The sequence below is a fragment of the Talpa occidentalis genome, unplaced genomic scaffold (genome assembly GCF_014898055.3).
Source record: "Talpa occidentalis isolate TD23 unplaced genomic scaffold, MPIMG_talOcc4v2.1 talOcc4.15, whole genome shotgun sequence".
NCBI lineage: Eukaryota > Metazoa > Chordata > Mammalia > Eulipotyphla > Talpidae > Talpa > Talpa occidentalis.
The window spans coordinates 85,125,102-85,139,777 of NW_023601543.1; the positions used below are offsets into that span (position 1 = coordinate 85,125,102).

General features: G+C 45.0%; 1 protein-coding gene across 5 annotated transcripts in view; it reads left to right on the forward strand.

The window, feature by feature from the left end:
* The window catches only part of ARHGAP6 (Rho GTPase activating protein 6), a 408,409-nt gene that overhangs the window by 333,857 nt on the left and 59,876 nt on the right, over positions 1-14,676 (forward strand). For all 5 annotated transcript variants that reach the window (XM_054695857.1, XM_054695855.1, XM_054695856.1 and 2 more), the window contains exon 2: positions 5,587-5,746. In XM_054695857.1, the coding sequence (XP_054551832.1) occupies positions 5,608-5,746 (139 nt within the window). In that variant the 5' untranslated portion in view covers positions 5,587-5,607. The remainder of the gene's footprint in view (positions 1-5,586; positions 5,747-14,676) is intronic.

The following is a 14,676-nucleotide window of genomic DNA, read 5'->3' on the forward strand; positions in this document are numbered from 1 at the left end:
TTTTCAGGCCTAACCTTACTGATCTGCTCTTTTCTTGTGCTTCTCACCCACGTGGAACCACTGTCCAGCTGGCTGGCTGACAGGTACCGAGGAAGGTGTCTTAACACCGTGGAACCATTCAGCCAAGAATTCAGCACACATTTCTTAAGAGTTTTTGGTGTCACTAAAACCACCAGATTTTATTTAAGTATTTTATTTTATATAATTCTTACATCTTTTTTCATCTTTGCACAATGTATGCATTTTCATTTTGGTTATAATCCCCATACAATTGCACCCCCCCCCTTATTTTGACTCTAGTCCTTCTTTTCCCCGCCCCTCCCTCACCTCCACCCCCCCCCAAGTGTGTCTCTGGTAAAACCACCAGATTTTAAAGGGGGATTAAAATTTGGAGTAGTGACATTAATATGAACAACTTTACCACTTTTTTTCAAGTCTTGCTGGGAGCTCATAGGAACTCTATGAAAAAGTCCCTTGCATTGTTTCAAATGATCCCTACAAACCTGAGCATTCATGTCATGTTCATTGCTCCATCTTATTGATGAGGAAACTGAAGTTTAGGGATGTTCTTAATTTTGCCAAAGACCAAGAGGGCACATTAATTTGAACCCGAGTCTTCACCATCATTCCTGTGGATGTCAGCCTTTATTGTACAAAATTAAGAGTCATCTGGGGCTGCTGGTTGACGATGAAGGTGCTTGGGCCAAATTCCTTACTATCCTAGTTCCCCGAGTTTGCCTGCATGTGTCCCAGGAATCATTGCCAGGGAATTCCACTGCCTGGGTCTCAGGTCATATTCTGAACAGCCCCGGATCACTCCTGGCTGGCTCCCTTGGCCTTGGGAAGTTTACAGTTGAGTGAGGTTAAGGAGATGCTGCAATTAGAGACTAGTCCCAGGATGTAAGAAAACAATGTGGTATAGACCAAAACCAAAATTATTCCAATCAATTTTATTTCATGGGAAAATCACGTCTGTTTGTAAAATGCAATTTAGCTCAAAAGAATGACCTTTTTGAATAAATCACAGATATTAGATTGTTGGTTTTTCAGTTTATCTTTTGCTTCTTTTTTCTAAATGTGGAGACGTGCATTTCTGGTGGGAAAGAAATCTCTAGTGAATGCTTTCAGTGAGTTGTTCTCCAGTTAATCAAGATTCTATTGTATTGAAACATTTCTTTGTTTGCCTCTTTGAAATTGGTTGTGGTGTTTGTGCTTCTTAATGCTACTTTTAAGTAACTTCTGTGATTCTGTATATTTGCATAATTTGCAGGCTAATACAGTATAATATACATAGTGATGCACAATACACATAAGAATATATAGTGTGTGCCTCTGATGATAAACAAAACTCTTAAGTGATTGCTGTTATCTCCTGACACCATCATTTTAAGAGGATTTTATGTAATTTGGGCCTAACGCAGACCTCACTTCAGCTTGCCTGGATTCTCGCTCAGCCTCTGCACGGCGGACAATCTGGGCCTCTGAGATAGCTTTCCATTGTGGGGGGCTGCCCTATGTGTTGTAGTAGGTTGAGCATCTCTGGCCCCTACCCACTGGATGCCTGTCCCCAGAGTCAGGCAGCCAAAATTGTCTCCAGACATTGCCGCTGTCCCCTGAATGGGCAAAATCACCTCCAAGAACCATCATGCCAGATCCTTCTGTATCATATTGTTAGCCTTTCTTAATATATCCCAGAAGAAAAGAAGGTTTTACGACTGTCTATCCAGAAACATTGGTCAGTTTCGACTTCGGTTACATTATGAAATTGAAGCAAATTTGAAATCCTCCATTTTCAAATTTTCAAAAAAGAATCCTATGATGACCACTCAAAAGTCTGGATCTGGACAGCCTTAAAGTGAGTCATTCGTTTATGAGATACACAATCACCAAAGAAAAATGCTGGCTCGACGTGCAGTCTAGGCTGTGCTGCTGAGGTCTGGTACTCTTCTGGGTGCTTGTTTATCACTGTGTGACCCATGTCGTAAGGGTCACAAGGTGACACTGACCTTTGTGTGCATATCTTCCTGCTCAGAAGGGGTCTGATGAGGGGGCAGTACTATGAATCTGGCTTTGGTATTATTGTATTTATTTTTTGTCCTTATAGTCTGGCTTTTTTTTTCTTTTGTGGCTCATTAGCGGAGTCTGTTTCAGAGACTGTTTCTCTAGCAGTTTACTCAAATCTAGAAGACATTCTTCCAGTATTCCATGGGATTCAATATGACATGGGTTGGTTAGCTTTCAGTTTCATGCTGAAGTCAGGATGTGATTCATTTAACCCCTAAATTGACAAACATTTATTCAGTGATAATTAAGTGCCAAGTATTGTCTTGGATACTGGCAACACCAGGGTGAATAAACCAGCCAGGCCCTGGCCCTCCTAAGCCCAGCGAATAGTTATTGGTCATCATGCAGGGTCCAAGGACGGGGTCTCGGCGTTGGCAACCCACAGTCAGTGGGCCCAATCCAGTCTGCCGCCTGACTTTGTGTGGCCAGTGAGCTCACAGTGGTTTTGCCACTCTCCAATCATTGAAAAAAAAAATCAAAAGAAGAATATCTTATCATGAAATAGTTTGATTTGAAGTTTGGTGTGCAAGTGCATTTTTATTGGCATTCTGGTTTACCTTTGGTCGAGACTGCCGCACTGGCAGGGCTGAATTGTCAGGCAGAGACCACGTGACCCCCACGCCTGCTATCCGTGCCATCTGCAGTTCTCTCCACTTGTATTTTGGGAGCAAAGTGCTTTGAGAATTCCCATCTTGGAACCTCCCCAAGTGAAATCATCAGTAGTGGCAGCTGTATTATAGGGCAGTACCTCAGCACCAGGGAGTGGGGAGATAAGAATCTAAAGGGAGGTCAAGACCTGCTTTTTAAATTGAGGAGAACACTCTGAGCTGAACTCACTCCCCTTCATTCCGCCAACCTCCTTTTCTAATGTTCCCTCCTACTCCTTCTGTATTAGTTTCCTATTGCTGACGCAACAAATTACCACAAACTTAAAATCTCACAAATGTAACTGTCTTCCAGTTCTGGAGGTCGGATATCTGACAGGGTCACACTGGGCTGAAATCAAAGACTGCATTCCTGCTGGAGGCTCTCGGGGAGACTCTGCCCTTCCAGCCTTCAGAGGCCGCCTGCGGTCTTGGCACGTGAGCCCTTCCTCCACCTTCAAGGCCAGCATCCTGGCTTTTTTTTTTTTTTAAGATTTATTTATTTATTTATACAAGCACTGGGTACAGTCAGAAGTGCAGGAGGGTGAGAGAATTCACCAGAGCCAGAGCGGGGAGCAGAACAGGCAGACTGATGAAGTACACTGCTGAGGAGAGGTCTGCGCGCCATGTGGAACCCTCGCTGGTGGCCGGGGATCCAACCGGCACTGCAGAGGCTGTGGGCAGCTTCACAGCCCAGCGCTCAACCGCTGCCCCACCAGGGGAGGCCCAGCCTGGCAGCATTTTCAAATCTCCCTCACTGGCCTCTGCTTCTGTTGTCTCACTTCCTTCTCTGACGATGCCACCCCTGCCTCCCTGTTGTGAGGACTCTTCATTGTGATACTTTAAGTAGCAGTTAGCTTCCTGAAGTATCTAAATTTCATGTGTGAAAGTCACAAACTCATGTGGAACTTCCCATGGGGGTACGGGGAGCAATTCCCTGACACAGAACAGCGTCATGCCCAAAGCTTACAGGGTGTGAGGGCTACCCCCAAAGCCTGAGTCCCCACCTCCTTACTGTCTAAATTGTGCTTAGTCTAGTTCTACCAAAAGGAGAAAGAGAGAATAAAGAAAAATCTCTCCACTGCACTGGACCTGGAAGGAAATCCTTTTCACCGAAAGCGACTACAGTCTGCCACTCTGAGCAGGCTTGCTCATTCCCGCCCTGCCCCAGACCCATTCCCAAAGCTCTCTCCCTGACCCCACCCCCCTCCTGTGGGTCTTCGTCATTACCCGTGATGTAAATTCCTACATGGCAAGACAAACAAACACCAGGCCTCCACTTCCTTTAACTCCTTTTCAAATGTGGCCTTCTCTGGAAGGCTTTTCCTGGCCACTCAATCAAAACTGTAAATCCTTTTCCTCTACTCACACTGCCAGCCCCGTCCTGCTTTTGGTTTCCTCCCTGGCCATTATCATTATGAACACACAATCCCCTGCACTAACCTTGCTCATTTTCTGCCCCTACTAGCATATGATATCTCTATTTGCTAAACCGATCAATGAATAAATAAATCCCTGGTAAAGTGGGAAAAAATAAGAAAGATTTTACATCAGGCCGTTCCGTCTGTGGAACGAGCCATCCGGGTAAGTGGGCTCTGGGAGGGAAGCTTCAGGCCAGTCTTCCTGTCTCCTGTTTGTAAGACGAGGGATGAGGATGGGAAAGTCTTGTGGGGTTCCTTACACATTCCTCCCATCCGTGACCAACCCTTGGCGGTGCCTGCATGGGCCAGCACTTCTTCCCCCCGGAACTTTGTTGATGGTTGAGGAAACAGTAGGTGCATGTCAAAGCTTGTGTTCTGCCCGCTCTCTTGATGCACAGAAAGTCCTCCTCGGTCAGGGGACATGCGCTCACTTCAGGGCCATGTAGTGCTGTTTCTCAGCCATCCCATCGCCTCTCCTCTGCACTGAGGACACCGCTGTTCACTCGCTGCAGCCAGGGGAGTCCCACATGCGTGCACACAAATGTGCTCCAGACTGGGAGTGTTCTCTTTGAGTCTTTCATGTGAAGTCTGTTTGCATCCAACGTCTCTATAAGTACGTGCTATTCTTACTGATCATCATCGATATGGCTCATCAGAGCGCTGTCGGGAGACACTCAGAGGTTACAATTAGGGGAGAGTTTCAAGGTGTACGTTCTTAGCTTCAGTTCTGGATAATCCCAATGTTGTAAGATTTATGATTTGTGGGGATTACTTAACTTCACTGTCTCAAGTTTCATCATCCATCTATATTAGGTTATGTTACGTTACCTTACGTTATGTTGTGTTATGTTGACATGACATATATTATTATAACACTAGCATCATGCAGCAGAAGTGTCTAATATACTAAGGCATCATGAGTCTTTATCGTGAGCATAGCCTAAGTTACAGCATTATGCTCTGTATTATAAACACGCTAGGTTATATTATCACAGGATGCCACTACACTATTAAATGTGGTCGCCGCCCTGCGGGGTGGCTGCAGGGAGGAACTGGACGCCCTCGGCCGGCCGCACTGCACACGTTCGCCTCCTCTACCTAGATCCAGTTAGCAGCAGTTTTTCCTGTCCCTGAGACACAAAACTAAAAACTTCCAAAATGTTCTCCTGAAGGGAGGAAGTAGGACCCCCCGAGCATCTTTCCACATAGTTCATAGTTTCCTGTGGTCTGTGCACGCGTTGTGACATGGCATCGGGTGGCCCCACAGGCAGGTGAGATTTTGAGGTCGCCGCTGCCTGACAAAAGCTGCAGTAAACAGAGTTGGGGGTAGAGGTGTGGGGGGTTGAGAGTCAGTGTTGGAAACCGAGATGAGGTTTGACTTATCGCTGACTAGGGAGGATGAAAGCTGTGAGAAGTAGATGAACTGTGTCACTCTTGTTTTTCCCGTTGGCCCGCAGGGTGATTTCACCTGGAACAGCATGTCGGGCCGCAGCGTGCGGCTGAGGTCAGTCCCCATCCAGAGCCTCTCGGAGCTGGAGCGAGCCCGGCTGCAGGAAGTGGCTTTTTATCAGTTGCAGCAGGACTGTGACCTGAGCTGCCAGATCACCATCCCCAAAGGTAAGGCCACTCAGGGTCCACGGGGAACGGCGAGGCAAGCATCTGCTCAGCCAAGCCACAGGCCGCGGTCTCATCTCACGCCTGACATGAACACAGGAAGGAAACTACAGTTCTTGGTCGCCGCTGGCATGAGTGTCCATTCTGAAAGATACATTCAAGTGGGGTGATTTCCATGTCAACCGATATGTTGATTTAAAGGGAAGGTCAGCTTGGCACATTCGAGAGGGAGCCCTGTGTACCTCAGCAGCCTTACAAGGCTTCACAACACCCAATGACAAAGAACTTCCAGAAGGTCAACTTAAAGGGTTAGGAGAAAAACCGCGTCTATTTCAACATGATTTCATAATAACCAGCCGAAAAGAATGTTTTAGCAATAATAACATTTAATAATATAAAAATATTATGGAAGTTAAACTTGTCATTTGAGCTCACATGAACCCAGGCTCAGGGACCAGCCAACATGAACCCGTTCTGACCAGCCTTTCACCTGCCATGCCTGTGCTGGGCTTTGCCGGTCTGACGCCGGCGCTGGCACATGCCTGTTTTCTAAGGGCCTTACAAACACAGATCCTAATTCCAGCCAAGATGAGAAGCGTGTATTTGAGATCCTTTAATCTATAAAAGTCTGTCTTTGAACATTTGCTGTTTTCTATGAGGGTATGTTTAAATTTGTATTAGTAGTTTGAGGTGGAGTGAAAACTATGACATGCAAGTAGGGTGAGCCTGCCGTGAAAGCACCTTTGGCTGGCGTGCCTGAGACTTGGGAAAGTGGGGCGGGAGCAGCAGCCTTCTTCAGTCGTCAGGCTGGAGGGTTTCAGTCTCTGTGAAATTTTGATTATGTCTTCTTTCATGAGGAGGTGGGAGGGGATGCTTCATGATTAATTCATAAAATAGTCCGAATTATATACACCACCCACATACACGGATATGTGGTTCTCAGGCTGGGATGATTTTGCTCCCCTTCCCTGAGTGAAATCTGTCAATGTCGTTGTCACACCTTGGGGGAAAGAAGCCAGGGGTGTGCAGGACCTTCCCCATACCGAGTGCTGCTAACGCCAAGCGCCCAAGTCGAGAGGCTGAACAACCTTGATCCACAGATGAATTTTCATGCTATCTCCCACATGGAGGCTCTTAGCCAAGTAAGAAGAAAGCCGCTGTGGCAGTTGGTGGAAAGTGAGTGCCGGTCCCCGCCAGGCTGTGCTCTTGTCCCTGGCAGCGCCCGCCCGGCCTGGTCTTGGTTGCAGGCTGGTGATGAGGCCTGGAGCTTCCTCCCCTGCTTGCTTGCAGAGTGGCCCAGGTGGGGCCCGAGAGGTCTGTCTCATTTTTGCCAGCACAGATGTTCTTTCAGTTCCGTAGAAAAGAAAAGAAAGACACGTTGTTGGCAAGCACCGCCTGCGGCCCTCGGAGTTACGAGACCTGGATTGAATGCACATCAGATAAGATATCAGGAACAAATATTCTTTGTAGCTTTGTTTTGAAATCCAGTTAATTTGATGTTTCTCTTTGTTCCTGCTCTTTAGAGCGTCCACTAAGTAAATAACCTTTACTAAACAGACAGTCTTATAAACTTGTCTGCTAGAAGCTCTGTCTCTGTTGCTTGTTTCTGAAACGTTGTGGTTCCCAGCACATGCCGAGCAACATTTGCACTGCCGAGATGTTTGAAGATGTTCAGGCTGCAGGAGTTATTTTGATTTTTTTGATATTTTCTATCAAAATGGAACAAACAATTTACAAATAATGTCTGTGCTTATGAAGGAGGGAAGGATTTCTGTAATGGAGTGGAAAGAAACACATCACCCAAGAGTTCTGGAGCTGTTGTTTTGGGCAGTGATTATAGACATGGAATAGTCACCGAAATCCTTCAAATGCACGGCCAGTGCTGGTTGTATGACGGCAGCTTTGGTCTGCGAGTGGCCGCTGGTCCTATGGAAACTACCAAGTGGAAGTTCTAAACAGAATCTGATTAACCGTGTGAATAATTCACTCCAGAAAAGAAATACGGCAGTCAGAGCCAGAACACAAAGTGGCCAGCGGGTATGATGAGTTGGAGACATAGCCCAGCTCCCGTTTCTGTTCTTTGTCACTTTAGGACTCAGGGTTGGTTATGGGTATCCGGAGAACCCCATCCCTCTGTGAGACCGGTGCTGTAGGGCCCCGATGAATGACATTTGAACATAGTCATCAGCTGCTGCAATCCACACTAGAGATGGGAGAATTGAGGGTTGGGGGTTGGGAAGTTGTCGGGGTGATTCCCAGAGCGGACTGCAAGCATCGGGTCCAGAGCACAGGAGGGGCTTCGCCTACTCGAACTACAGTAATAGGTGGACATCAGTGTCAGGTATGTGGGTAGGGACGCAGAGAGTCAGGGAATGGTGGAAGAGCATGTGGAATTGCCTCTCCACTCACAGAAAAATAGGAAGCAGCTCCATCCACTCGGAGGGAGGCTGGAAGGAGGGTGAAAGAGGAGTGGAAGACAGCAGAGCTCCAGCAGCAATGTTACGAGCTTGCAGAGCAATCCAAAAGGTCCAGTCGATATTAGTAACTGGGATTTTTAAAAATAATTTATTCTTTTAATTGTGGTAACATTTAAAAGAATAAGTCAGGATTCTCTCCATCAGGTATCACCACTGTAGATACCCACCACCAAATTGCACGCAGTCCACCACCTTAAATGGCAAGGTAGACATCTTGGTAGCTAAACACTGCTAAAGCAAAGCACATCATTTTGCACTTTAAATTCCCAGCCCAGGTTAAACTAAATCTCCTCTCACCGGAGTTAGGGTTTTCTACTTGAGTCCATGGAGGTAGAAAGGGACACGGCAGTTCAGAGCAGAGCTATAGAGGACAGAGTAATGGCTCTCCCAAAGAGGACCCTGTCCTAGTCCTGGGGCCTGTGGATATGTTGCCTCACTAGCCAAAAGGAATGTTGCAGCCAAAAAGGCCCTTGAGATAGTGAGGTTATCCTGGTTTCTGTGGGAGGGCCCAGACTGATCACATAGGTACTTCGAAGCAGAGAAACTTTCCCAACTACAGTCATAGAAAGACATGACTTTGGAAGAATGGCCACAGAGATGCAATGTTGTTGACTTTGAAAATGGAGGAAGTGGCTAGGAGCCAAGAAATGTGGGCAGCCTCTAGAAGGTAGAAGAGGCCAAGGAACAGATTCTCCCCTAGAGTCTCCAGAGAGGAATGCGACCCTCTGATGATCTGACTTTAGCCCCTGAGTGCCCTTTGGGACATCTCCTCCAGGAATGTCAGATCATACATTTGAGGCGTTTGAGTCATTGAGTGCATGAGCGTTTGTTGCAGCCGACCTAAGAAATGAACACAGCCCCCAAGGGAATGATTCCAGCCCTGAGCCTTAGAACCCAAAGTGGATAAAAAGGGAAACTAGTAATAGGTATAAAGACTTATATTTTACTTGAACAAGTTAAATGGTTTAAGAAAATAATATAAAGATGCGAGTGATGTCATTAGTGATCTATAAACTGAATGTGCCTCCAGAAAGCATAGCACTGGCTCTTGTCTTTGGAATATCACTGAATTGACCTAAACATCATCTGGACAAATTATTATGTGAGAGTGGGCAGGGGAAAGTCTGATAAAGAGATCGAATGGAAATGATCCTACCCATTTATTACAGTAGGTCATAACACTAAAGCAATTAAAAGAGTATTGTACCACTTCACAATAAACAGTCAGCGAGGCAACTAGCATTAAAACATGAACTGAAATAAACATGGGAATTTATGACACGTTAATATTGTATTTCTTGTCAGAGGACAAAAGATGGTTTATTGGTGTATTTGTAACAATGTGATAACCATTGGGAAGAAAAAGCTAGATTCTGACCTTACTCCTTATACCAAAACAAGTTGATACAAAAGATATGTCGATCGAAAATGAAAGCAAATGCACCAGTAGAAAACATAGCTGGATGTTTATATATATTTTTACATCAGAGAAGGCACTGCCCAGAAAAGGGAAAAAGAGCCACACATTTCATTTCACTGAAAAAACAAATCATCTGTGCTGCAAACAAATAGATAAATAGAAATGTATATATAGCACATTTGACAAATGAAAGGCTAACTTCTCTATAACGCTTTATTACAAATTAATATGAAAAGAGAAATATTAAAATGCAAGCAAATTACAGGTAGCTCACAGAAAAAGAAATACAAATGGTTTTATAATTATTCAAAAGAATACTCGCCCTGATATTCAGTAAAGAAACGCCAGCATCAAGGAGAATTTTTTTCGTCTTAGATTGACATGGATCCAAAAGCTAGATAAGAGATTTTATGGGGAAACAGATGTTCAGGTTCTGTTGGCAAGAGTCTAAAAATTGCCTCAGCAACTTACAAGGCATTTGGGCAACATCTAAGCTTTAAATGACCCAATAATTCTACCCCAAAGACTGCATGTAGCTGCGAGACACTCATTACTTGAGGTAGTCGAGCCACTCAGTGCCTTAACCATCAAAGTTTCTTTCTTTTTTCTTAGCCACCATCCACCACAGCTGACCATGGGGTTCCAGACTTGGTTCCACAGGGGCCTCTGCTTCTTGCCTCTTGTGGCTCCTCCCTCTCTGTATCCTTTCAGTCAGGAGATAAACACATTAAAAACTAGAAAGATTTACATCAGTCTTTTAAGATGACTAAGGAACTTCATTTGTCACTCCCGACTTAAGCTGTTTTGGAAAGGGACCTCTGAGGATGCTGTAGAGAACCTTGAGATGTCTTTAGAGGTAGAAATTGGGTTGCCTGCTGTGGGTGGGTCCAGTCTATCTGTAGGGTTTTCCCCACAAGCCCACACTTGCCCCATGGAGCCGGCCAGGGACGGCTTCTGCCTGATCAAAAGCCTGCTCATGGCACAGGCTCTTGAATCAGACCCTGTAGTCTCTAAATGGCCCAATCTCAACAGCACAACCGGCCCCCAAATGCAGAAATCATGGTCGAGAAATGAAGCAAAACCTGCTGGCCTGCGTGACCTTGTCCTCTATTCAGAAGACACCAAGAGAGTACGTCTGTTATATCAGGCAGTGTGCTAGGCTCAATGAATGTAACTTTGGTAGCATTTTAATACACACGGTTTAAGGCAGGGTTCTTGAACGGCCCTGCTGATCAAGCCCAACTCACCTTCAGTTTTTGTAAACAAAGTCTCCGCGGGACGCAGCTCCTTTCACATGGCAATGGCAGTGTGTCTGTCTCACGAGATCTCTAAAGTTTCCTGTCTGCCCTTTGTAAGAAAAGTTTGCTGATCTCAGGTCTAAGGTAAAAATGAAAGAAAGTGGCTGATTTCTGCCGTAATTAGTATAGCAAGTTGGTGGCAGCAACGTGGCTTAACCTCATCGTGTTGTAAAGTAAGTGTTTAAAGGGGAATGGTTCCCTAAGAGAGAAATACATGTTCATGTTTTCTCCAGTGCTGTTTTTCTCTTCTCCATTTAACTTCTGATATCACAGTTGAGAAAGACTGTTTATGTATTTTGAAAATAATATCGTGGAATGAAGGATGACTGCTTGTAGAGGCAGGAACAGGGCACTGAGCAGGTTTTCTAGGATCCAGCAGAGCGGGTCAAGGAGGAGTCAGAGGCCTCAGTGGCTTCTGCAGGTCTTTTATTTAGATTTACCAGGCACATGGCAGGCAGGGGTGCTGGGGGGCCGGGAGGCTGGCAGGCCTCCCAGCCCCCAGCAAATCCTCACTCTATCTGGGCTCTCCGGTGATCTCTGCTTCTCTTCTTCTCTCGGCTTCCATTCGGTCTTGGCTTCTGCTGGCGTCCCCGCGACGCCGCCCTTAGAAACTCGGTCTCTCAGCCCAGGTGCACCCACTCCAGGGGCCGCCATGAGGCATGCATTCAGGACCACAGGGTTCCCTCATCTATCCTAATGGCGGGAGGGCAGAAAAACCTGATACTTTTACCTTACCCCACACTGCTAGTTTAAGAAAATGGGGACATGGTGAAATAAAAGAGTGTCCTGATGCCTCAAACTTGCTCAATTCTATGGCCCCCTTATCAAGTCCCTCACCATTGTCCCTTAGGCCATGTGAACCCAAGCAAACAACTCCAGGAAATCAAGAAAAATGATATTCTTGGTAGGCTAACACTTCGGCAATCTTGGGTTTGTGATTTAAATGTTGATTTCACAAACAAGAGCCACCTGGTGGGCAAGGGACTCAGACTGTTTATGGAACCACCTGAGAGAGAAAATATAACTGTCCTAGTTCTGTTGTCATTGCTGGCTGTGTCCAGCTGAAGAGGTGATGTGCTGGAACTGTTTGTCGAGTAAAATCCACAAATTCCACTGTAGAGAGAAGTGCTGACAGGAAGCAGCCACCACCAGAGAGGGGAAATCAAGGAGTAATGCTGGAGTGCACTGGGCTCCGTCAAGAGGAGGAGACCAAAATGGTGGTGTGGAAATCTCTCAGGCGTTCTCTGCTGGGGCCCTCATGGCGTGGTAAAGTAGATGGGGAGTGCTTTGTGGGGGCCACGAAAACGAACCTAGGCTAGATAGACCCTTAGTCTAAGCGAGTAGTGCCCGCTCTTCAGAAACCAATCGTGGGGGTTTTCTGTGCTGCTTTGCCACTCCCTCTTACCCCAAGCTGGGTGTTCGTCTGGAGGAGGTAGATACAAGGGGCTTTCGGCTTTAAAGAGGTGGAGTCCGCTAGAACAGACGACAGTGTCATGTCAAAAGTAGTCCACATGCTCCAGGAGGCCCTGGTCAGTCAACAGAGCAACACACGTACATCAGTTAAATGGAAATGTGGAGCCATGGCTGCCATCCTTCTGTCACCTTCGCTGACCCTCATGAGGGAAGCTGCCTCATCTACCTATTCCAGTAAGAGCTAGCATGACACTGAGCTTTCCCTGAAGGTTCTTTTGTAATTTTCTTCTTGGATGCCTTCTGCTGTAGCCCACGGCTTCCACCGCGTTGGTTCTCAAGCGGTCGCTCTGCTGTGTGGTTCTAGGCGGTGCCGAGCAGGCGGGCCAGGACAGCACTGCGTGACTCCCAAGCCATACGCTCAGTGCTGTCGTAGTCACAATTGTCTTCTTTAATGTTCTCAGACAATATAGCTTCCTCTCCAAGGTCATGTCCCTACTGGTCATAGTTACACATATTTATATCTCTGTCAAAGCAGCAATTAGCATTGCACAAGGCTTTGGCATCTTGAACCAAAGTTTTGTCACTGCCATTTCTGAAAATATTCTGGCACCTTTCAAAGATTCCAAGACTACACTATTCTCTCTGTTGGGATCATGGCCCCAAAGTAAACTTGGTCATTACAAAAAATGTCCCATTCTTGAAATAGGAATAGAAGCTTCCATTTTTGTTGTTTTTCTTTCCCCATGGGCTAAACATAGGTCACTAAGTATCATTGCAATTAAATACTGTTTTTTAAACCAATCAGACTTTCAAGATAATTTGAAATCAAGCCCTCAAGATTATTCAAAAATTTGGCTAGTGGGTGCCTATAAAAATTTTCTAAAAGGAAAACTCTAAAGAGGTAGTTTAAGGAATCTTCACTTAACATGGGAGTAGGCAAACTACAGCCCAAAGGCCAAATCCAGCCCACTGGCTGTTTTTCTCAATAAAGTTTTATTAAAATCATTTGTTTCTGCGTTGTCTGTGACTAGTTTTGTGTTACGACAGCAGAGCAGAGTGGTTGTGATGGGGACTACCTGACCCACAAAATCCAAATGATTTAATGTCTACAACTTTACAGAAAAAGCTTGTGACCTCTGATTTAAGAGATTAATATTAACTTGATGTAGTAATTTGTAGTTATTATTCATGTACTTGATCAACTCTACCATCCTCTTCATTTCAATTTCTTATTTTTCTTACCTTTGTGTTATAATAGAGTGTTTTAAACAGAATTTTAATGTTTTCAATGTTGAAACTTTTGTAACTCTCGGATGTTTTAATGCTTATATTTTTCGTGACCAAACATTTTTCCAAAGTTGGTCATTAATTCCTTTAGTAGCACTAAATAAGAAGGAAAAATTAATATTTTCATGAGCTACTTATGTAACCAGTGTCACCATACAGTTTATAGGGATGTAAGTTTTGCATTAAATGGGCAACCTTAATGATAAGTCAGTCTCCCATATGGGTTGATTATTAGCTTTATTATTACTCTCTGGGTTGGTAACTGAAAATTTAGCAATATTTATCTTTAAGGACTTTACTGATTTACATTTCTTTGTAATCTGATCTCCCTCCTCTTATCCTCCTTACCTTAGACTCATCCTAACACACATCAATTCATAATTTCTAGAGATGTCTTTCTTAAGGATATCTGGCACATTATGACAAGACTTGTGCAAATATAAGTAGAAAACATGTCCTACAACACAGGTTTGGATTATCCACTGTTAAAATCTTTTGTTGTAAATTTTGCAAGCCAAACCAAAATTGGCTTAAATTATGAAGAAATTGATTCTATTGCTTTACAGAAAGGCTAGTCCCAGTGACCTTCCATCTTTCTTCTTTGCCATCATCAGTGGGTCACTTTGTTTTTTGGATGGCTTCCCTCATTGTCACAAAATGGCTGCAGTAGCTCCTGGCATCACTGCTCCTATGGTAGCATGAAGAAGCAGAGAAAAACAGTGACTCTTCAGTGCATACCTTTTTCATAACAGAGAAGCATTTTTATTGCTGCCTCCCAGTAGACTTCCCTCCCTTCTCACAACACTTGCCAGTACCCAAATCAATACTGGCAAACTGAAGTAAATCATCCCAATCTGTTTGACCGCAGAATCCTTTCCTGAGCCTGGGATGAAGACTCATCCCAGGATGCATGATCACGTGGAAAGTGAGCACTTACCTAAGCAAATATGGAAGGGGCAAGGTTAGTAGGATAAAGATGCACTTAGATGAGAAACTGTTGGTGTAGGTAACAGCAGTGTCATCTTCCGCCATTGCAAA